At 65.5% G+C, this 23,025-nt stretch overlaps 3 protein-coding genes across 3 annotated transcripts; all 3 read left to right on the top strand.

Moving 5' to 3' along the window:
- The first annotated feature begins 1,455 nt into the window (after positions 1-1,455).
- CHLRE_06g289200v5 (uncharacterized protein) lies at positions 1,456-11,092 on the top strand. Its single transcript, XM_043063394.1, has 7 exons — positions 1,456-1,957; positions 2,038-2,291; positions 2,406-7,090; positions 7,413-7,530; positions 7,880-7,979; positions 8,289-8,413; positions 8,661-11,092. The coding sequence occupies exons 3-7, from the start codon at positions 2,445-2,447 to the stop codon at positions 9,114-9,116; spliced, it is 5,445 nt and encodes a 1,814-aa protein (XP_042924100.1). The 5' UTR covers positions 1,456-1,957; positions 2,038-2,291; positions 2,406-2,444; the 3' UTR covers positions 9,117-11,092.
- Positions 11,093-11,290: 198 nt separating this feature from the next.
- Positions 11,291-18,106, top strand: CHLRE_06g289150v5 (uncharacterized protein). The gene is made up of 11 exons (XM_043063393.1): positions 11,291-11,672; positions 11,921-12,126; positions 12,635-12,747; positions 13,169-13,295; positions 13,665-13,739; positions 14,062-14,159; positions 15,079-15,225; positions 15,598-15,665; positions 16,014-16,181; positions 16,338-16,498; positions 16,899-18,106. The coding sequence occupies exons 1-11, from the start codon at positions 11,527-11,529 to the stop codon at positions 17,756-17,758; spliced, it is 2,169 nt and encodes a 722-aa protein (XP_042924099.1). The 5' UTR covers positions 11,291-11,526; the 3' UTR covers positions 17,759-18,106.
- Positions 18,107-18,950: 844 nt separating this feature from the next.
- CHLRE_06g289100v5 (uncharacterized protein) lies at positions 18,951-22,052 on the top strand. The gene is made up of 2 exons (XM_043063392.1): positions 18,951-19,247; positions 19,472-22,052. The coding sequence occupies exon 2, from the start codon at positions 19,642-19,644 to the stop codon at positions 21,145-21,147; it is 1,506 nt and encodes a 501-aa protein (XP_042924098.1). The 5' UTR covers positions 18,951-19,247; positions 19,472-19,641; the 3' UTR covers positions 21,148-22,052.
- The last annotated feature ends 973 nt before the right edge of the window (positions 22,053-23,025 follow it).

Below are 23,025 nucleotides of genomic sequence, written 5' to 3'. Positions count from 1 at the left end.
CATGCCCCACGCATACTCCGCCCCAGCCGCGTCAGCCAGTGTCAGCCGCGTTATGGCGAGCTAGGGCCTACTGCTGTACTCGGGCAGTGCGGGCGAACAGGTAATCCTATCAGTGCTCTGTCCGCCTCTTACCGGCCCTTCAGCAGGAGCAGGCCCTTCGTGTGATCAACGCATCTGCATTTGGTACAACACCGAGTAGCAGGGCTGTGGGGTGCCCGCCTCACGCTGGCGCTTGCGCTGCTGCAGGGCCTCAGCACTCAACACGCGGCGTGTGTGCTGTGCCAACCTGACTTCCATACCGTGCACACCCATAGTACGCACCCCTGACCGCGCACAGAACCCTGGCTTACCAATTACGGGAACCAAACCCCATGTGTGTTGGGCTGCACCTTGGGCTGTGGTGGGTTTAACGGAAACGGTACATACCATGGAGGATATCAGAGCGAGTCACTGCAGCCCAGACCACTGCCCAAAGCATGTAACGGAAGCTTGTAAAGGCTCCGCCTCCGCCTCCGCCTCCGCCTCCGCCTCCGCCTCCGCCTCCGCCTCCGCCTCCGCCTCCGCCTCCGCCTCCGCCTCCGCCTCCGCCTCCGCCTCCGCCTCCGCCTCCGCCTCCGCCTCCGCCTCCGCCTCCGCCTCCGCCTCCGCCTCCGCCTCCGCCTCCGCCTCCGCCTTCACCGTTCAATGGCCCAACGCCCCAGTGAAAGAAAGACGTCAGGGGCCCCGGCATGCCACAGCACAGAATGCATTGGTTACAAGAGGACTTGTAACCAACGACGCGAGTCGCGAGCGATATCTGCCCCTGGACCTCAACACAGGCACCTCGGCCAGCGACAGGGGCCCAGACTATGGCCTTGAGAGTGACGAGACCCCGCCAGTGCATCAGCACTGAGCGGCTGACCTTACTTCCGCCTGCAGCAGTGTGAATCTGAACAGATGCCGGCGGGATTCTGGCGTCGCAGCTCAGGGCTCAGACCTGTCGAACCCCTTAAACGGCATGCCGAGTTCCCAACCCAACACCTAGGCTCGCCACCGAATCTTCAGTTCTTCACCATCCATCTTACCTAAGCTGCGTTGCACATGCAAGTACTAGGAGGCTAGCAAGCACAAAGATGGGGGTTGAGGGGGTAGACAGCAGGAGTCGGCAGGGGACTCAGCACGAAGCCACTACGGGCGGCCCATTACCGGATCTCGATAACCCACCCTGGTCCGAGCTGCATAGCACCTGCATGGAATATCAGGGTAGAAGGGGCAAAGACGGGGGGGGGGGAAACAGGTGGGCGGGAGGATCCGGCAGTCCGCACCCGGGAATAATGCGGACAACCAGGGCCCCCATGTGCCAAAACACTGAAGGGCGGAAGGGTGTCGGAGCCCTGTCAAACCTAAACTCACGCTCGACCAGTACAACAAATCGTTCACACTGTTTGCTGGGTGGGTGTGTGAGCTGAATTTTGACTCGAGGCAACAATTAATGACCTGATTAATGACACTTCCCCACACCCCAATCGGCCACAGCAAGCCCTATCTACAAGCGGTCAATATATCTGATAAGCGAATGGCAAAACCGGAGTGTGAATCTGAGCTTGCAGGACAACAACGCCAGGATTACCGCCAGCCGAGCGCATTACCTGGTTTTCAGTAGCCTGAGTCTACAGCATAGGCAGAAGAAATCTGATTCAGAATTTGATGGCGCCCGCGGCCATGGCGCCGGACCGCCGCGTTGCCCTCGCACGAGTAATAAGTATAGCCACCACGTTGCACCTCGCGACGTTAATTTTGAATTCGCTACTACGTCCATACTGTGGAGATGTGGTCACGCCGAGCTTTTTGTTGGGGGCTCTGCCTACTCCGCTCGGCTACGCGAAAAAGTTCCCCTGTCACTGGGGCCCGCTGGGGCGCTCATACCACATTCTGACCACAATTGTGCCAACATACCACGCGGTCTTCTCTCTTCAAGGTAAGGGTGCCGCCGCACGGGCTGGCGGGTTTTGCCACCCCTCCGGGCACCCCCTGGTCACCTCCCCGTCGCGCCCGCAGGGAGCGCCGTCTGGATCTCTATCGGCTTCCACTTTGTCGCGGCGCGCCTCGCGCTGGCGCTGCTCCACGCCACGCTGCGCGTGGACCCGCACCACCGCATGGACCGAATCCTGGCCTCCAGCCAGCGGCTGTGCGCGGTGGGGCACCTGCTGCGGCGCTCGCTGCTGGCGCCGGCCGAGCTGCCCAGCGCCTCGGCCTTCTGGTACCTGCGTCACATGTTCTGCTGGGACCTCATCTCCAACATCGTGTTCCCGGTAGGGCGCAGCGGCGAATTGCGGGGAGGGGGGCGTCCCGTGGCTGGTCCAGAACTCAACCCAGTTCCCATATCAAACATCCCGCTCCCACCGCCTCCCACTTCCCTGCCTCAGAGCGGCCTGCGCCTTGAGTGCGCATATGCCGGGGTAGCGATGCTGGCCCTGGCCGCCCTGTGCGCCCGCTTCCACGGGTCTGGTCACCTGGAGGCCGCGTCCGAGATGCCTGGCATCATGCTGCGGGAGGCGCTGGGCCTGGCCGCAATCCTGGTGCTGGAAGTCGTGCGGCTGAGGGCCAGCCGCCGGGCGCTGGCGATGGGGGCCGGCGGCGGCGGTGGCGGGCAGGGCTCGGGCGCGCTGGCGCAGCCCGGGCGCGGCCTGAGCCGCGTTCGGAGCCAGGGCCGCGGCAGCGGGGAGACGGTTGGGGCGTTGGGGGCGGCGGCCAGCGCGGCAGCGGCCCTGGCGGGCGGCAGCGGCGAGGCTGGTGGCCTGGGCAGCAGCACGCCTGGCGGCGCGTGGGACAAGGAGAAAGAGCTGGAGGTTGCCACGGAGAAGGGCGACGTTGGCAGTGGCGATGAGGACTGGCAGCTGGGGTGGCTGCACACGCGGGAGCAGGCGCTGGAGCGGGAGCAGGAGCGGGACGCGGCGGCGGAGCGTGTGGCGGAGGGCGTCACAGACACCGAAGCGAGCACCAGGCTGCGCCAGCGCATTTCGTCAACCTCTACGTCCGGCGCCGCCTTAGCTGACATCAGTAATGCCTCAGCCCAGCCTGCTCCGCAGCCCACCGCGCAGCCGAGCTCACGTCAGGGCGTGATGGCGGCTGTGGCGGCTGCCGCGGGACCGCCCGTCGTACTGCTAGGCGGCAGCGGCAGCCCCGGCGGCCTGGGTGGCGCAGGGGCACTGCGCGGCAGCGCCAGCTCCGGCGTTGACGCGCGTCAGAGCCGCGACCAGCCGTCCACGTACCCGGTGGTCCTGACACGCCGCCTGCCACCCGGCGGCCTGCTCAGCCTGGCGCAGGCCGTCCAACGGAGGGCGCAGCTGCTGCAGGAGCAGCCGCAGCAGCGGCCACGCGATGTCGCGGTGTCGGCGGCTGTGGCAGCGCCTCGGCCTGCACCGCCGCCGACGCATGATCAGGGCCTGCCGCAGCAGCCGCTGCCGCTGTCCCTGTCGCGTCAGGCGCTGCTTGCGCGCGCCGCCGCAGGCAGCTTCGGCCCGCCGGCGGCCGGCGCTGCGGTTGAGGCGGTCACGCTGCGCCGGCCCGCCCTCGGCACCCTGCCCATCGCCGCGTCTCCGGCTGCGCCTCTGGCCGCAGTCGCCGCGTCCTGCGCTGCTGAGGCTGCCGACGTGTCTAACTCCCATTCCCTCTCCCAGCGCCTGACACCGCGGCCGTTGTCGGTGTACGTGGGCCGCACGCGCATGTCCAGCACGCGCATCAAGATCCGCGGCGGCGCCGACCCCACCCACATCCCACCCGGGTACGGGGAACGCGTGGCGGCGGTGGTTGCGGCGGCGGGGCTGCACCTGGAGGGCGTGTACGTGCGCCGCGGCTGCATCGAGGTGGTGCTGGATGTGCGCGACCTGGGCGGCGGCGGCGGCGGCGGCGGCAGCGGCAGCACTGGCCGCAGCGCTGGCACTGACGGCAGTACTGGCGCCAGAGGCAGCGGCAGCGGCAACAGCTTTAGCAGCGTCGCCCCGGCTGACGGCGCCGCAAGCGCTGACGGCGCCGCAAGCGCTGACGGCGCCCACGGCCACGGCCACGGTCTTGATGCCCACGCCCCGGGCTCCACGGCCGCGGCGGAAGCCGTCGCCTGCGACTTGCCTGAGCTGGTGGACATCGGCCTCATCATCCGGGCGCTGCGGCTGCCGTACGAGGTGTCGTACAGCGGGCAGGGCGACAGCGCGTACGCCGACCTGTCCGGCTACGTCAGCGCGCCCGCCAGCGACCAGCAGCTTCCGCGGCTGCCGGAGCCGCAGCCGACTGAGGCGGTGGTGGTGGGCGAGGCTGCAGGTGATGCGGAGCGTGCATGGGCGCGGGCCGGCGGTGTGCTCATTGGGGATGGGATCGTGCTTGGAGGCCTGGCGGAGTACGGCGGCGAGGGAGGCGAGCTGGAGGCGGAGGATGGCGTGGCGCTGTGCGGCCCGGACAGCCGCTGCCGCAGCCGCCCCCGCTCCGACGGCCTGCTGCAGCGCCTGCAGCAGGGCCAGCGGTCGCCGCAGCTGCAGCTGGGCTCGGGCGGCGCCGCTGCCGACCGGGCTGCCGAGCCAGGTGCCGCCGCCGCGCACGGGCCGGCGCCGTTCGTGGTGTCTGTTCAGTCGCTGGCCATGCTGCCCGCGGCGCCCACCGCTGCCGCCACCGCAGCTGGCAGCAGCAGGGAAGCGGCCGTGTGTGTAGAGGACGGCAACAGTAGTAGCAGCAGCAGCAGCAGCAGCCTGGGCAGCTCCGGCGGCGCCATGTCGTTGTCGCTGACGCTGCTGGTGTGGTGCCCCGACAGGCGGCCGTTTGAGGTGCACGTGCGCTCACACGACCGCTACCTGCCCACCTCGCCGCCCAAGGTGTGCTGGGAGCTGCAGCCGCTGCCCGCCGACGGCGCCACTGACCCCGCCGCTGACGCCGACACGGCCGCCTGCACCCCGACCGCGGCCGCCTCCGCCGCCACCTTCACCGCTGTCTCCATCACCGCCGACGCCTTGCTCTCTGGCGCCGTCGACACCGGCACTGAGACTTCCACCGACACCACCACCACGGGCACGCGCGGCACAGGCACCACTGGCACGGGCGATGGCTACCTGGCCCTGGCCTCCCTGGAGGTCCACAAGCTGCCGTGCGCGCCCGCCATCCTCATGGTGGACGTGCGCATGCAGGGCGGCAGCAGCGCCACCAGCGGCGGCGCCGCCAGTGCGGTGCCGGTGCTGCTGCTGGATGACCCCTGGGTGGCCAACGAGATTCACGGCGGCCTCAGCGACTGCCTGGCGGGCGGCTGCAGCGGCTGCGGCGGCGGCTGTGGGGAACCCGCCGCCGCCGAGGGCGCCGGCGCCTGCGGCAGCTACAGCGGTGGCGGCGGTGGTACCAGCGGCGCAGGCTGCAACACGTGCTTTCAGGACCTGCTGACAGACCTGGGCGCCTTCCTGCACCATGTGCCCGCAGTGGCGCGCGCCGCGGCGGAGGCCGCCGCGGCCGCCGCCGCCGCCGCGGCCGCCGCCGCCGCGGCGGCCGCTGCTGCCGCGGGCCTGCCTGAGATCGAGCCTGCCGCTGCAGTGAATGCCGCGGCGGATGCCGCTGCCGCGGCGGCGGTGGCGGAGCGGCAGCGGCGGCAGCTGGTGGAGCTGGGGCTGGGCCTGGCGGCGTGGTTTGCGGCGGCGCCCGCCACCTGGCCGCTGACGCTGGCGCGCCTGCGCCGTGACCTGACCGCCCTGGGCGCCACGACACAGCAGATCGCCTCCGCCACAGCTGCAGCTGCAGCGGCAGGGGCAGGGGCAGGGGCGGCTGGAGCGGCTAGCGCTGGGGTTGTTGCAGGTGCGGCGGCTGGCAGCACAGACAGCCTTGTCGCCCCGACGGCGCACCTGCTCGGCGCCGCCGCTGCTGCAGCTGCCGGCACAGAGTCCTCGGCAATGCCGCGCCTGCTGCCGGCTACCACCCCAAACCCGCCCACCATTGGCGTTGCAGCTGCCACGGCCGGCACGCTGCCCCTGGGCGGCACGGCTTCTGTCACCACGGCACCTGCCACTGCGTTGCCCGACACAGCGACCCTGCTGCAGACCCAGGGCCACACGCACGTAGCCACGCCGATCGGGGCGTTCAGTATGTACGAGAGCGACGGCGGCCAGCTATACAGCAGCATGGGAAGCAGCGTCGCCGGCGGCGGCAGGCTGTGCGCTCTCAGCGCGTGCGCCGCCACCGCCAATGGCGGCGGCGCAGGCGTCAGCAGCGGCTCCATGTGGGCCGCGTGTGACGACAGCGGCGCCCGCGCTGCCAGCCTTGACGGCGTCGTCAGCGGTGGAGGCGGCGGCGCCGGCGGCGGCGGCGGTTGCAGGCTCGTCAGCGGCACCGGTGCTACGGGGGCGGCCGCGACGGCCACGGACGCCGGCATGGGGCGGGAGCTGCAGCCGGTGGCCGCCAGTGGCCAGGAGGCCGGGGGCGCGGCGACCCAGTTGCTGCGGCCGGCAGGCGCCGGCCGTCGGGCCGCGTCCGAGGAGCAAGCGCGCGAGCGCGTGCCAGGCGCCAGCGGCGCGGCGGGCGGCGGCCTGGCCGGCCGGCTTGGCGGGCTGTTTGCGCGCTGCAACTCTTGCGGCAGCGGTACCTGCACCCGTCGCAACAACGCAGGCGCGAGCAGCAGCAGCGGCGCCCGCCGCAACGCCCGCCGCGGCGGCAGTTGCGGCGGCAGCCGTGACGGCCGCGGCGGCTCGGCTGGCGCGGCGGATGGCACGCCGGACGTGCTGCTGGCAACCGGCGGCACTGTGTCCGCCTCCCCCTCCGACGACGAAGGCAGCGATGAGCTCGCTGACGGCACGGAGAGCATGGTGTGCGGCGTGTGCGGCAAAGCGCCGCCCTCGCCGCCGCAGTGGCACACGGCCCCAGCTGGCGCCGCCGCCGCCGGACAGAACGTCGCCTCCGTGCACGCTGGCAGCCCCGACACGGTTGGACAGGTTTCAGCCGGAGGCGCGAGGCCCGCGCGCCGCCCGCTGACGGTTGCGGTGGTGGTTGCGGCGGTTGTCGGTTTCGTCAGGGCCTTCAACCGCCACCTGGCGGACCCTTCCTACGTCGCCTACATGAACCGGCACGCGGTCGCCAACGCCCACGTCAAGTAAGCACAGTGGCGACTGGGGAGCGCGGGAGCCGGGGGGTGGGATGGAGAGGGGTTATCGGGCATGCCCCCGCCCAAGGAGTAGGCCCCGAAACCGCGGAAGCGGCTGTGGACTCAGGTCGTGGCGCATGAGTGCGTGGGGCACGTGGCACGGTTTCCGCGATGAGCTCCAGCCACCACTGCCTCCGTCCGGGTCTGCGCGCCACCAGGCGCCTCGCCGCGGCAGCTCCTGCGCCGGCCCCACCAGAGTTGCACGGATTGCTGAAAGCACCCTCATCCCCCGCGCCTCCCATTCCCCCACGCTGCTGCACCACGCATGCAGCGACGTGATGGTGTTCCTGAGCATGGCTGCCATCATGGCTCGCGGCCTACAGCAGGAGCCGCACTGGCGCGCCGCCCCGCTGCGGGACTTCCTCGCGCACCACGCCTGCATGCTGCAGGTGCGAGGCGTGGCCGTGGGGCGGGGCCGTGGGGTGGGGCAGGGGCTCGGGCGTTGCCCCACGGCTATGCTGTCGCGTGGGCAGAAGGCCCTGCCGATGCTCGCACACACGGACATGTGTCTTTGCGCAACGTTTTCCTTGTGCTCTTTAACACGGACATGTGCGCGCCCATGCCACTGCCAGGTTCCTAGCCACAGCACCCACCTATGTCCGCTGGCCTCCTTTTACCTAGCCCGCTCGCTCACGTGCACACACGACCGTGCTTTGCACGACAACCCCGCGCCCCTGCGTGGCCTCACCCAAACCCGACCCCAATCGGTCCCCTCCCCTCCACCCCTCCCCACATCAGACGCTGACCGCCAGCGCTGTGGGCCGACTGGCCTGGCTGCTGCTGCCGCGCGCGCGCTGGGAGGCGCTGGTGCCGCACCTGCAGGTCGTGAGGTTCATGGGTGAGTGGCGCTAGCAGCACCCGCAACACCCGCAGTGGGGGGCGGGGCGAGCAGCAAAAAAACACGCCTCTGTTGAGTGTGGGGGCCGTGCACGGGTGTTCCTGGGGCCATCGCTGCCAGGCTGCCGGGCCCATGGCTATCTGCGTGACGCCGGCGAGCGCCCTCCTGCCCGGCCTCGCCTCGCCGCGTGCCTCCGCCCTCCCCCCCCTCCCTTCTGCCTCTGTTACCCTCCTTTATGTCGCAGTCCCCCTTTGCAACTTCGCATCCTCTTAGCTATTTACGAATGTGACCCCTCCTCCGCCCTGCCAGGCTACGTGGTCTCCGCCTCGCTGGCTGGCTGGGCCGGCTTCCAGATGGCCACTGCGGTGGCGGTGTACCAGGCCAGCCCCGCAGTGTACGTGGGCGACGCCCTGGCGCTGTGCTTCAGCATCACAGTGAGTGGGGCGGGCGGGCGATCGGGTGGGCAGTGGTCGGGTGGGCAGTGGTCGGGCGGGCAGTGGTCGGGCGGTGGACTGACGGGCTAGCGAAACGTCGGCGGGGCAGTGCGCTGGGTGTGTGGGTGCACCGTGGTGGCCACGGGCTTGACTGGGGCTGAGATGGCCAGGACCTCGGCCAGCCGGGCTCCCGTGTCGGTGTTGACGCGCTCCCCAACCCCACCCCGCCCACACGCTGTGCACGCAGGTGCTGCCCTCCACCGCCGCCGCCTTGTTCCTGCTGCGCATCCCCACCCACGTGCGCATGTGGGCGGTGCTGGGGCTGCGCCTGAGCCCCGTCGCCATGTGGGCCCGCGCGCTGGCGGTGGCGGCGCTGTCCATGGCGACAAACCTGGGCCTGCACGCCATGCTTATGGCACAGCACGCGCGCCGCAACCGCAGCAGCGGCGGCGGCGGGAGTAACGGCAGCGGCGGCAGCGCTGATGGGGGCGGCGGCAGCGGCAGCCAGCAGCTGGCGGGGGCTGGCGGGAGTGGGAGTGGAAGTGGACATGGGGGACGGCTGGTGACGGGTGGTGCGCTGGCGGGAGCAGGGGACGGCGCGGCGGGTGCTGCTGGCGCGTCTGCAATGGAGGCCGCTGCGGCGGGCGTGGTGGCGGGCGGATCTTCGGCTGGAGCCATAAGGAGGCGGGTGCGTGCGGCGTAGCTGAGGCGGCGGTCGTCGCGTGGGTTTTGAAGGGTTGCTACGCACTCTGCGTCACGTAGCATTCCTGGGTTCTAATAGCACCTCGCGCCGCGGCCGCGGCGTAGGGTTGTGGCCGGGTGCATCCTCAACTGGGTAGCAAGCTGCGATCGGCTGGAGATGAAAGGAGACTGACGACCCTTTGGTGTGGACTGGATTCATGGGTGCGCGGCATATGACAAACGCACTTCGTGGCATAGCTACTTGCCATGCTCGCAGCCTGCGCAGGCGGTATCGCTCAATAAGCACAGTACGGTGTGGTAAAGTGGCGACAGACCAAAGCAAAGCTTTCAAAGCTCAGCCGCCGCTTGCATGCTTGCAGCATGGATACAGGTGCCCTTGCTGCGCACCGTGTTATGTGTGCTAACGGCAATGTTGTTGACGCTGCGGACGATAGGACCTGGTCCGTGTACGGGAGATGGTGCGTGGTGGGCGGTAGCTAGCCTTGATATGGTCATCATTGCATTTTACCATTCAATTATTCATGGTTGTATCCGTGAGCAACTACGGTACGGTAATAGGGATCCGGTCATTTGACTGGAATTAAACTAGCGCAGGGCAGTCAGGAAAAGCTGGCATGCTCATGAACTGTTCTCCTATGTCGATGACTGGAAACAGCAATGAACATGGACAAGGCTGGTTTGTGTTCGCTTTGGATTCATTCGCATGCACACCAGCTGCGGTGGCACGGTATCATGGCTGCGGTTTGGGTGCTGTCACCTCAGGAAGCTCACGTGGTGCGTGACACGGGGTTATTGTCGTGTCGGTCCCAATTGTGGCCGTAGGCTTAACGGCCGGGCACCTGCAAGAGCCATCCGGTGCCAACGTTCACGCCTTTAAGCAGAACTGCGGCAATGTCACGCCGATGTTGGTTACATGAGATTTACTTGTCGGTTGGGTTCGCTTCAGCTTGTTGAATTATGAACGCCGTGTCCCGGCACGGAGTATTGTGGTCTGCCTCGTTCAGTCTTGATCTGGAGGGTATTGTATGCGGAGATAACCCCCCCAACAGGCCACCATATTGTGTACACGTGATTCTAGGGTTGCGCCCTCGTACGCGTTCTTGCAATGCAGCTGTCAGGTGGTGCGACGTGACTGGTCTGTGCCAGGCCGGGCAATTGTAGTGGGTGTTTGCATGTGGACACGACTCGAACTGTGCTCTGATAGCTGCACCGACAAGGAAGTGGTTTTGCCTCTCCCGTCTGAGGCCGCAGGCGTTTACCTCATCTCCCGGGCTGATTCTTGCTATGCACTCGTCAATAATATGCGGCCAGAGCATTGGTTGCGGTGGTGGGCCTTTAGGCCGATGCTTACCGTGTGCGTGCTGTACGGTAGTTAGTTGCCATAATTGGCTCGGTATGTAAACTGAAAGTTATAGGCACGAACCATTAATGCTTGCGAGGCAAGAGCCGGCGGCTGTACCCGACGTGGTCACGGCTGTGTACGGTAATCTCTGCGGCCCCTCTGTGTCGTCAACACCTGGTGAACACGGTGGCTGGATGGATGCTGGCCGGTGGGCAGGGGCAGGGGCAGGGTTGCCCTGCCAGTAGACAACCCAGCCTGCGCTTGGAGGGCTTACTGAATAGTGGGGGTGGTCGACTGGTCGCTCAGTCGCTGCACAAGTGCACAGATAGCACAGTACACGTGGCTGGGTTTCCAGCGACTCCAGCCCCCGGTGCCTGGTGCCGCATAGCTATGAGTCGCTTGGTGCTTTTACTGGTGGGTTGTGGCAGCCACTCGTCAGGCCGTTCAGTTTGCGACGCTTGCCCGCTGACCCAGGCTGACACCTGACCCGGACGACTACGGTAGGCCATGCTCCGCAAGCACCGGCAAGCAGTGGGGCAGGCTGCTGGCCGCGGCTTGACCAGCCTGTGCAGGTCTGCCTGCGCCTCCACAGGCCCACCGCATCTCTTCCAGCTGCCTTGTAACCCTCCTTCAGAAGCTCCAGGATGATTTGGCGTGCAAACCGCGTTAGCTATGGGGGCGCAGGGGGTTTGGGACCAAGGGGGAGCGGATAGGGCTGGGACGCGCATACCGCCGTGGAGCCCCGGATCGGTTCATTCGGAGCGTTGACCGCAGGTACTGACCACAAAGTAACTGGACCTTTTAGCCCTAACAAGTGAAATATTTGGCGTTTTGTCACCAACGTGCCCTTTGACGTTGCAACCGTCGACGTCGACACCCAGGGACGCCCCCCGACTTTACACTCCCTCATGTCGTCATGCTACCGTCATATTTAGGTACCTTCATCCTCAGCCATAGCACTCAACTAATTACGAGCGGCCTAGTCTTTAGAGGCTCACTTGCGGGCATGATGCTGGTGCGCACGCCACCCGGGATAGCGCCGACCACGTTAAGCGTGTGTCGTCGTGGGATGTATAGCTTACCAAGAGCGCTGGCATGGAGCGGCTCGACTGGGCTCGCTCGAGCCGGAGCCGCTGGAGCCACGCCTCTGGGGAAGATACCCGGACTCCGCGCTCACTTCCCAACCTCTCGAGCCTGGCAATTCAATAACCCACAGTGAGTCACCGCTTGCGTCAGATGTGCATCCATGCGTTCTGGGTGGTACTGCCACTCACCGAGAATGGGACCATGCGCGCATCGAGAACGGAGGCGTATTAGCGGGACTGGCTCGCGCACTTGCGGGGGACATCAGCTTGATGTCGCCATGCGTAATTGGGCCGGCCTGACTGACGCCCGTGGCTCGCTCCACCCAGGAACTGGGGTTTTCACGCTGGTGTCGTTTCCCCTTACCCTTGCTGCGACAGGCTCCCGCTGCACACCTGCGCGGCGGCCGCGAGCGCCGCAGCGCCCTGGCCTGGCGGCGACGCTGGTGACAGCAGCAGCGGCAGCGATGGCAGCGGCGCTGCCTGCGACGCCCCGCCACACGGCTCTGTGAGCGCAGATGTTGCGGCGGCGCAGCAGCGAACCGCCGAGCAGCGGCACAAGGACGAGTTGCACACACTCAACGTCGGTAAGCCGGCTGGATAGTGGGCTGGTTGGATGGGGGTGTGGGTGTGGGTGTGGGTGTGCGCAGGAATGGGTTTCGCGCGACACCGCGGTTCCACCGCATGCCCCTGGCGGCTGAGGGTCCCACAGGAGCCGCCACACACGAGAGGGCAGTGCCCCGGCCGGGTCTTGTGAAAAGGGAGGGAGGGGTGAAGCCACGGGGCGTGGGCTGCCAGAAATGGTGGGGTGGGGTGGCGCACCAGGGCTCACGTGTTGTTGCGCACCGCGGAGCTGGCAGCCGCAGTGGACACGATGTGAATGGCCCCGCGCCGGAACCTGCCCTCGCCTCCCCACCACTCCCTCACCGCTCCCCGCCACTCCCTCACCGCTCCCCACCCCTGCAATTCTCTGTACCAATCCTTGCAACCCCCTGGCTACAACTTCACTTCTTCTTAAGTCATGATTGCAACCCCCCATCACGCCCCCGCCCCACGCCTCACACACTCCCGCCCGCCGCCTCCCCGCCGCCTCAGCCATCTGTGTGAACGTGCTGATCTTCGGCGCCAAGCTGTGGGTGCACTGCATCAGCGGCTCCAGCGCCCTGCTGGCAGAGGCCATGCACAGCGTGGCGGACGTGCTCAACCAGGTGGGGGGGCGGGGGATCGGGGGGCGGGGGATTGGTGGCCGGGGGCGGGGGATTGGGGAGCAGGGGGTGGGTGGGAAGGGCTGTAATACCAACCCAAACTAAACCAAACCAAGTTACACTGGCGCGGGCACACCAGGTGGGCGTAGAGGCGGTAGTTACGGGCCTACTGTCGCACCCAGCCGCGTGGGACAAACAAGGATGAGGGCACTGGTATGCTGCACGTGCATGGAATGCGAGCGGGTCGGGCCCGGGGCCCTGCTGCGCCGGCTGTTCGTCACCGCTATGTTCGTCACCGCTATCGTTAACTAGTCAGGCCTGGAAGGCTGGAACCCCCGGTAGCTTGTCCCCCCTGCATCCTCGTGTCCCAGGTGCGCTGCCCATGTGGAAACAACCCCCCTCGCCACCTCCGCTGTGCGCGCAGATGCTGCTGCGTATCGGGCTGATGAAGGCGCGCAAGGGGCCCACGGAGATGCACCCGTACGGCTACGCACGCGACCGGTTCATCTGGTCGCTCATATCGGCTGTGGGCATCTTTTTTCTGGGGGCGGGTGAGCGGGCGAGGTTGTGTGGTGGGCGGGGTTGGCGGGGTGTGTGTGTGTGTGGGGGGGGGGGGTAGGAGGTGGGGATAGGGTTGCTGGAGGCCGGGGAGGTGTGTGTGGGATAAGGCTGGGTGTGTGTGGGATGGGGCTGGGTGTGTGTTGGCATGCCGCTGACGGCCACAGCTGCGGTGCCATGCGGACGCGGTGTGGGTGCACCCACGGCCGCTGCATCCACATACAACGCACCGCAACGCCCGTCCCCTGCCTGCACCCCTCCTCCGCCTCCTAACCTCGGCAGCCCTCTCCAACTCCCTCCCTCCCTCCCCTCCCCTTCCTGCCCCTCCCCTTCCTGCCCCCCCCACCCCCACCCCCCCGCAGGCGCCTCCTTCATCCACGGGGTGCACACACTCATGGAGCACCGCGAGCTGGAGCACATGGCCTGGAACTACGGAGGTGGGGAGGAGGGGAGGGGGGGAGGAGGGGAGGGGAGCTGCAAGGATGTGTGGAAAAGCGGTACAGGATGCACTGAAGACTGCAGACGAAGTCGTTACCACCTGAGCCTGGGTGTGGGGGAGAAGGGGCAGGCAGGGATACTGGAGCAGGGGCTGGCGCGGATGGCTGCAGCATTGATGCCCTAGTGATGGATGTACGTGCCGCTGACGTTGCGCTTCCCCCACCCAGGCACCCACCCACCGCTTCACTTGTCGTCCTTATACACAAACACATGCCTGGCTCTGCCTCCTCGCCCGGCACCTGCTCCTGCTCCTCCCCGCAGTGCTGGCCATCTCGGGTGTGCTGGAGGGCTACAGCCTGTGGGTGGCGACCAAGGTGGTGGTGGCGGGTGCACAGAGCAAGCGCATGGGGCTGCTGCAGGTGAGGGCGCGGAGGCAGGAGGGCTGGGGCAGGAGGGCTGGGGCAGGCAGAAGTGGGCAAGGGCAGGGAGCAGGCTCCAAACAGAAGTGTGGCGCAGTCCGGGTTCAGAGCAGGAGTCGTTCACTTGCATGGCTGGGGTTTCGTTGGGCAGTGCCGGCGGTGGCGCTGCCTGGTGGCTAATGGGCGTGTATGGGCCGGGGCCGCGTGCGCGCTCTGCTAGCGTAATCGTTGTGGCAGCCGTGCCAGTGCTACTGATTGGCTGTGGCTAACATGTCAGACACCGCAAGGCCACCAGGCACAGCAGTTGCAAGCACAGCCGCCCAACATCATGATTTCTTTGTTATGACGGATGCTGGGCCGAAGGGTTTAGGAGCGGGGTGCTCGTAGACAGGCAGCAGCCCCAGTGACTGAGCCGTCGGCAGTTCTGTGGTCATCCAATTTAGGGTCGTTAGCAGTTGTGTTAGTCACCAGTTCCGGGGGCTCCTCATGAAACGGCGGCAACATGCACAGCATGTCCTAAAGCAAGTAGGTACAATGCAAGTGCTCGCTGACGACTGCTCGCTGGCGCTGTGCGGAAACGCGCATGCCGCATCAGTCACGCTTAGTCCCCCAGACCCCCGGACTGCCATGCGTCATGCCCCCTAGTCGCCTGAGCGCTACGCGCATCAGCCAACCTTCAAAACCACCTATCCCCCCCACCCACCTGGAGCACATGTGAACACGTGCCGCAGCGCCGTCAACCCTGCGAGCCAGGCATTATCACCACCACACCGCACTGCATGCTCTCTCCTCGCGCTCTCACGTTCCTTCCTGGTGTCTCGACGCCCCACATACACACAGACGCCTCTCTCCCAGTCTTGTGAACTCGTAACACAAACAGCCTGCCCCTGCCCCTGCCCCTGCCGCGCAATCCCTGCAGTACATCCGCAGCGGCATGGACCCCACCACAGTGGCGGTGATGCTGGAGGACGGCGGCGCGGTGCTGGGGCTGGCCATCGCCGCCGCCTGCACCGCACTGGCGCACGCCACAGGCAACGCCATGTGGGATGCCGCGGGCTCCATCCTGGTCAGTGACCGTGTGTGGTTACTGCATGTGTGTGTGAGCGTGTGTGTCTAGGCAGGGCAGGGATGCGCGGCAGGGGCAGGGGCAGGGAGCGGAGCGGATGCTGCGGGTGGGTAGCTCGGGTTGGGCCGCCCGATTGCGAGGGCTGGCATGAGGGAGCAGCTCCCACTTGCACAAGTCATGGTCCCCCGTTACACACACACACACACACACACGCCGGCCTTGTGCTCTTTAACACACGCCGGCCTTAACCCCTCCCACTGAGCCATCCCCTCTATGTGCTCGGCATCGACGAACCCCGCGCCCCCGTCTGTACCCGTATGGTACACACGTAAACACACGCCCGCGCCCACCCGCACCAAACCCCTCCTGCAGGTTGGCTGCCTGCTCGGCGCCATCGCCACATTCCTGGTGCAGAAGAACCGGCAGCTGCTCATTGGCAGGTGCGTGCGTGCGTGCGTGTGTCAGTGTGTGTGTCTGTGTGTGTCTGTGTGTGCTGCAGTGGAATGGGGACGATACACATGGCATACACACACGCCCGCAGCCCCTTCCTCGTCACGCTTACGTGTGTGGAACGTGGCTCTTTGCTGCTGGTGCGGTAGCGGGTGCGCTTGCGGGATCCTCGTGGTTTTGGGGTTCGCAACCCCTCCTCCCTCTCCCCTTGGTAACGCCATGACTGATCTGCTGCAACGACCTGTCAACATCATCTTGTCTTAAACACTAATCATGCACGGAACTCCCCTCCCCTCTCCTGCCTGCCCCGCCCGTCCCTCTGCCCCCTCCTCCCTCAGGTCCATGGCCCCCGCCGACGTGGCGGCGGTGCAGTCGCTCCTGCGCGCCGACCCGGTGGTTCAGTACGTCACGGACACCAAGACGGAGGAGATCGGCGCGGGCATGTACCGCTTCAAGGCCGAGGTGGCCTGGGACGGAGACCAGGTGGTGGGCAGGTACCTGGACAGGTGAGCGCCAGGGGGCGGCTGCGGGGCGGGTTGCGCCTCAGCCAAGCGGGAGGAGAGCCGGCCGCGCAAGACGGAGGGGGCTACTTAACAGGTTTACTTGACGGTGGTTGACTCGCAAAGTGCCGACTCCAACCCCCTTTCCCCGCACTGCGTCAGGTGCGGCCGCGACCAGCTGCTGGGGCGGCTGCAGGCGGCGGCGGCGGCCAACGACCGCGCGGCACTGGAGGCGCTGGTGCAGTCGTACGGCCGGGAGCTGATCAGCGCGGTGGGGGCGGAGGTGGACCGCATCGAGGGCGAGATACAGAAACTCAACCCGGGTGCGTGTGTATGTATGAGGAAAACAGTAACATAACGGAGCCCGCCCGCCCACCGCGTGTGTGTGTGTATGTGTGTGTGTGTGTGTGTGTGTGTGTGTGTGTGTGTGTGTGTGTGTGTGTGTGTGTGTGTATGTGTCGTGTTGTGGCGCGCGTGCGTGCAGCCGTGGTGTGGGTGTGGGGTGGTCTCAGCGCGTGTGTGGATGGGCGTGGGCGTGGGTGGGCATGCGTGCCGCGTGTACCATGGCTGCCATCAACTTCTTTCCAGCCGTGCGCTGCCTTGCGTGCATCGTTTTGTGCAGTGATTTGTCTGAGTGCGCAACCGCGGCGCAGTTTCCCACTGTGCATCGTTTTGTGCACTGATTCTTCCTGCACCACCCTGCCCTGCGCCGCCCTGCCTCAGGCATCCTGTATGTGGACTTGGAGACGGACCGAGGCCGGCACGACTCCTGGCGGCGCGGCGCCATCTCACTCGGGCTCGACAACGGCGGCGGTGGCAGCAGCAGTGGCGGCGCCAGCAGCGGTGGCAGCACTAGCGGCGCTGGCGGTAGCCGGGCGGACGCGGACCCTGCCAGCAGCAGCAGTGGCGGCGGCGGCGACAATGGCAGCGGTCCCGGCGGCGTGGCGGGTGCTACGTCGGCTGCGGTGTCCCAGGCATCCACATCGGCGCCGTTATCCGGGGGCCCGCAGCAACAACAAGCACGGCAGTACAGCAGCAGCACCGTTGACAGCAACTGTAGCAGCAGTAGCAGCAGCGGTGCCGGGCTCGGTCTCAGCGGCTACAGCGACGCAGGGTCCGGGGAGCGATGGGCGGGGCCGGTGGGCACCAGTGCCAGCAGTGACCGCAGCAGCGGCGGCGGCGGCGGGGCACCTGAAGAGCCAGGCAGCTCGACGGTAGGCGTGTGGGCAGGTTGCCGCGTCGGCGGCGGGCCGTCCGGATTGGAGCTCGACTTGACGCAGGACCGATGGGGGTCTGGGTCAGGGTCCGGGTCGCGGCCGGCAGCAGGCGCAGCAGCAGGAGCGACGAGCGGTGCACGAGACGGCGGGGCGGGGCCAGGCCAGGCGGCGGCGTGGCTGGAGCGGCCTGGAGGCGGCGACGTTACCGCAGGCAGCAACGGCCGCGTTAGCGGCGGCGGCCGTGGAGGAATGACTCTAGACCTGGGGGGTGATGTGCACCCGGGTGTGGCGGGTGCGAGCGTGGGGGCGGGCGTGCCGCTGTCCTCGTCAAATGCGGCTTTCTTCGGACAGGAGCGGCAGCGGTGAGGGAGCAGCATGCCGTGTCAGCGAGTCAATGACCTGAGGTGGACGGATGCGGCCAGCGGCCTGATACGGATGACGTTAAATTGAATGGCACTTTTTGCGCATTGTTAAGTGCTCGTATCTTGTGCGGGTGGGCGTCTTACATGCCGGAGTCTCTGGCATCGCCGGTTGGCAGGCCACAACGGAGCCTGCTTGACGTACGGTACGGCCGCATTGTGTTTCGCCGGAGGAGGGGTAGCAGGACTAAGCGGGCTGCGCCTGCTGGGTTCCTGCCGGTCTAATCTACCGGCGTAACTGAAGGAAGTGCTTTGTGGCTCGTGCTTTCGGGTGTGGGGGCTACGAAAGCTCGAGGGTGGGAGCGACACCAGAGCCAGGGACTCAGTCAACCCTCCGCAGCATGGCCAGCAGTACCTGAGGTTTATGTGACGTCGTACAGCGCAGCAGCGATGCAGCCGCACCCATGTCACGCAACGATCTCTGACTCCCTGATACCGCCATTGTTGGGGCAAGACCGTGCCAGGCCATGCAGGACGGGGTGGGGAGCGGCATGCCAAGACACGCCGAATGCCCTGGCCCCGCTGGACGGCTGGAGACGCTTGCCGCCCCCGTGTCGTTTGACTCGTTCCCCGCCAGCCCCCGGCGAAGGGCTTGTCGACGCGCAAGTCGGGGGAATTTGTGTTTGCCTGTGTCGATTGAAAAATTGCTCACAGCCCGGGGCAGCGGGGGCTCGTCGGCTGAGGCATCGAGAGAAGCCCGTGCCACACCAAGTGGATCAAAAACATCTGCAGGGCTGGTCCACAGACTACAAATCGTCCCCTCAAAACTTCGACAACGGCTGCAAAGTGGGTTGATGTTCCGAGTCGACAAAAACGGCAGCCGCGAACACACCACCTTGACAAAGAGATAATCGATTACACAAATCGAGTGCCGCCAGCGCATGCAAATTGGCTTTTGCGTGTGGTTTGAACATCATCGTTACGATGTCAACGCAGTCGCAACCATTACCCCCGGCCGTGTGTGTTAAGATAAATGGGGTCGGATTTTGAGTCCCGTAGGTGAGGAAGGAAGGCCCTGATGTCGCGCGGGCCCAGGTTTCCGCGTGCCAAGGGCCGAACCGTGTAGGCTATGACAGCGCGGAGATGCAGTACCTTCCAATTCCTAACTCCGAGCCCAAGCGACGAGCACAAGCCCAATGCTAATACCGCTCAGTAATGTACATACCTTACCACCGACAGCCCCGCTCACGAAGAAATCGAGTTATCGCGGCACGACTCCTCGCGTCTCAGGTGCCGCGACTAGTTCTTGAGCATTGTTCTCAGAGCCGCTCCGAGCCAATCTAGATTACACCTGGTTATAGACCTGTCACTTCGCAAGAAGATATCGGGCCTCTTCCGCAGCTTGAAAACCCGGTGCTGTCATTGCACCTCGCGGGTGTTCGCACAGAGGTCACGCAGCCAGCCGACGTGCTCTTGCGCCTCTGTAATCCACCTAGGTGCGTTTGGGCTGTGCGTCGCGCGGGTTTGTGGCGATAGAATCGTCGTTCGTCAGCGCTGCCGCTGCTGGTCGGGCGTGTCCCAAACGGCGTGTCCGGATTGGCCTTGGCTTTCTTTCATATCTTTCTGATTGCGGTTCCTTGCGCAATGCTTCGAGTAACTCGCGCGTTCAGTCGACTGGGACGACCATCCGACGTCCTCGCACGGTTGACCTCGCACGCAGACATCAAGTTGCTCAAGGGCTGACCTGTGAATTGCACAGCCGAACATCTACCTGAGGGCGTCTGCGACACCAGTGCAGCGGGCAGCCGTTGTTCGGCTTTGTCAAGCTTTGTAGTCCGCATTCTGCGCTAGTGGGCGCTGAGCACACTGCCTGCACGCGCAGCATCTAGAATGTCATCCCTTTTACCAGCTGGCACTGGCTCGACTTCCACGCCCGTGAGCCTAGCAAAACTCAGCGCAGCACGATTGGCCAACCGTTTCGTGGAGCTGGGCAAGGTCCCTCGCGACCAGCGGTGCAGCGAGTCGCCAGCGCTAGATGACTTGTATCGCTATGCAAAACGGGCGAGGACAAGTGGATGCGGCCAGCAACTGGAGGTTTTTGACTCGACACGCGGCGAAGCCCAGGCGCCAGGCGCGCGCAATCACTCGAGAGGCAGCAGCTACGTTGCGCAGCCGGCGAGTGTCTGGTCAGCGTGGGCATCAGCCAGCAACCCTGACAGCAGCTGCGGCATGAGCCCGGAGCGAGGGGGCCGCGCGTGTCATCCGTTTCCGCATACGATGACCGTTTCCTCGGCTGTCAACCTCGCACCGGGGCAGCTGCCTGGCACCAGCCCGGAAGGCCGAAGTGGTGTGGCCCTGTGCGGCGGTTGTGCATCGGTGGGCGGGGCAACCGCGCGAAGCAGCTGGCGCTTTGCTGGCAGCGCCCCCACCTTGTCGACATGTCGTGACGAGGAACCCCTGCCGCCGGCACATCACAGCAGACCGCTGCACGTGCCAGCGTGCCAGCCCCTGCTCATCAGCCTTCCGGCGGCGTTGCAGCCCTCTTCGCATGGCAGCAGCTGCTGCGCCATGGGAGCAGCTGCCGGTGGCGTCGTGCGGCTGTCAGCGGCGCAGCTAGCCGCCCTCACGCGCAGCAGTGAGGCCGCCTTGCGCCGAAGCCTGGAGGCGAGCCATCAGTCGTTTCTGCAACATCAGCAGCAGCATTCCGCCTCTGTTGCAACGCAGACATGGCCCCGGCGACCGCTGCTGCTTGGTCCCTCCGCTGGTGCCTCGGCCAGTGACAGCTTTCCCTTCGCCCGTGCCAGCTCCCACAGTAGCGGCGACTTCGGCAGCTGCTGTGTCGCGTCGGGTTGCAACGACAGCTGTGACGTCGCTAGCGCCAGCCGCCGCAATTTCGGCAACACGACCTATGATTGCGGCGGCGGCAGCAGGGGCAGCAGCCCGCTGCCTGTGGCGCCAGCGACACCGACCCAGCTACGTGACTTGGCCCCCCGCGAGTGCATTCTGCTCACATGCCGCGGCCTGTGCCTGTCGGCGGACACCACTGGCCGCCTGGCGCTGCACATATGGACTCGGGTAGAACCCCTGGCGCGCCTGTTGCTGTCTGTGCGGCCAGAAGGCGCCGCCGCCGCTGCCCCGACGGCTGTCTACGGCTGTCAGGGCGCTGGTGCTGCGGCCGCGGGGCTGCAGGTGTATGCCGTGGCGGCTGTGTGGGTGGCAGCGAAGCTTGAGGAGCGGCGTCAGGAGGTGCCGGGCAGTGGCGCACTAGCGGTGGCCGCGCGCAGCAGCCCCGCGGCCCTGGCGGCAGCTGAGCTGCGCATTCTGCAGTGGTGCGACTGGGCCCCGTACACTGGGTTTGTGCCTGACGAGTCCCACCTGCTGGTGTGGGCACCCTGATGAATTGGAAGCATGCCAAGCCGGCCTAGCAGCAGCAGCAGGGGGTCGGGTGATGATGTGGGGTGCGGGGTATGGAGGTGGCATCCTGTATGTTTATCTGGGCGCTTCATTGAGTCGTCGAGTAGGTTCAAATATGTGGCGTGAGAGCCGCCTCTCCCTGGTTAGTGCACGTGCTAGAGTGCTGTGCTGCAGTATGATGCTTCGTGTTCTATTTTTGGGGGTTCGCAGGGTACGTTTTGTGGGACTGTGTGTGGCAACGACTGTGTGGCTGCGTGACTGCATGCCGTACGAACAGACGCCAATGAAATACAACAGATGTTAATGTTTTCAGCAACTGAAAGCTTCCAAGAAAGATGGTATGATCACATATGCACCTTATTCTTTCCTGACGTTCATTACTGGGTTACTAGCTTGAAATAATCATGCGGGGGATGTGGGCACGTACGTTCCTCATTGCTTGACAGGTGCTGTGTGCCTCCTCTGTACATGTCCTGCGGATCGATCGGTCATCGCCCAATGCTTTGAGCGTGTTTTACAATGCGTGCTGGAAATGAGAGGGAGAGCGCACCTGCAGGCCGCAGCAGCAGACGTGCGAAGTAAATTGGCTGGAATGCCGGTTTACGAATGTCCTTAAGGGTGCTTGGCCAGGTGCTGCAGATGTGGATGGTTGTACATCACACAGATGCACCCCTGGTGCATAGTACGGAATCCTCAGCCATGATGTGGGCTTGGACATAAGAAGTCAGGGGGTGTAACTATGACGGCTGACCTTGATCGCGCCCTGCAGCAGCTGTGCTGTGGATGAATGCAAAGATGAATGCGCTCGTGCGTGGCCGTTGCCTGCGAACGCTCACCAACTGGTCACATGGCTATGGCTGTAGATGCATGCAATGAGAATTGAGCTCTTCGACACGTGGCTCGCAAGCAGACGACTTGACCGCGCAACGCAAGGACTCAAGTCCAATCCAAAAGTTGCGTCAGCCAGCAGAGGGCAACAGCAGAGCAACTTGCTTGCATGGATGGGGGTGGTGACCTATGGTGACAGCCTGTGACAGCCAGGCAGCGCCTGTGTTTCTGCCAGTCTGTCTAAGGCCCCGGAGCGAAGTGAACAAGTATAAAAGGACATTAAGCTACAGTACTGCGGCAGCAGCGGGGTATCACTGTATTAGGGATGGATCCGACGGACGTCGTGCTATGCCACATCCCCACTAACATCACTGCATCGTCACCAGCGATGCACCCTGATCAGCACATCGCCACACTGTCCTGAGAACCCAACGCCATGCACAGGAAGGAAGCATTGCTGCATTGATAGGCCCCACGGCACCGTTTGGGGCGCCCTCCTAATCGGTAGTCACGGAGTCAGTTAGTCGTCATTGTGTTTGCTACACTGCAGTGGTAGGGTACCGGGCCTTCTGCGTGCAGGGGCCCGGTCACACAAAGTCTCTCGTTCAGGCAATGGATACAGTCTGCATAGACAGCATGCAGTGGAACGAAGTGTCAGCAATCAGCAGACGTCACACTACATACCGCATGTCCGCGCTGCTGGCGTCCCATCAACCAATGGGCTGGCGTCCTTTAGGCTCGGGTGCTTCGGAAGGCGGACTTCATAATGACCGGCCGACAACGGTGGTGACGGCGGGGCTGGCTGCCGGGGCCACCCTTGCGGGGGCTACGGTGTCCGCCATTGGGGTTGCCGTTAGTTGTGTCGGATTTCTGGGGGCGGCTCCAGACGTTCGTGACGTTGGGGATTCACCCGCGTGGATGGGATGCGGTGCCTACACACCACCCCTTCCTCGCGCGTGGTACTGATGATAAGATGTTGCTTGTTTTGCCTGAAGACAATGCCTCCCCGCCGCCCTCCCCTTGATGTGTGTG

The sequence above is a fragment of the Chlamydomonas reinhardtii genome, chromosome 6 (assembly GCF_000002595.2).
Source record: "Chlamydomonas reinhardtii strain CC-503 cw92 mt+ chromosome 6, whole genome shotgun sequence".
Taxonomy (NCBI): Eukaryota; Viridiplantae; Chlorophyta; class Chlorophyceae; order Chlamydomonadales; family Chlamydomonadaceae; genus Chlamydomonas; species Chlamydomonas reinhardtii.
This window is presented reverse-complemented; position numbering and strand designations above follow the sequence as displayed.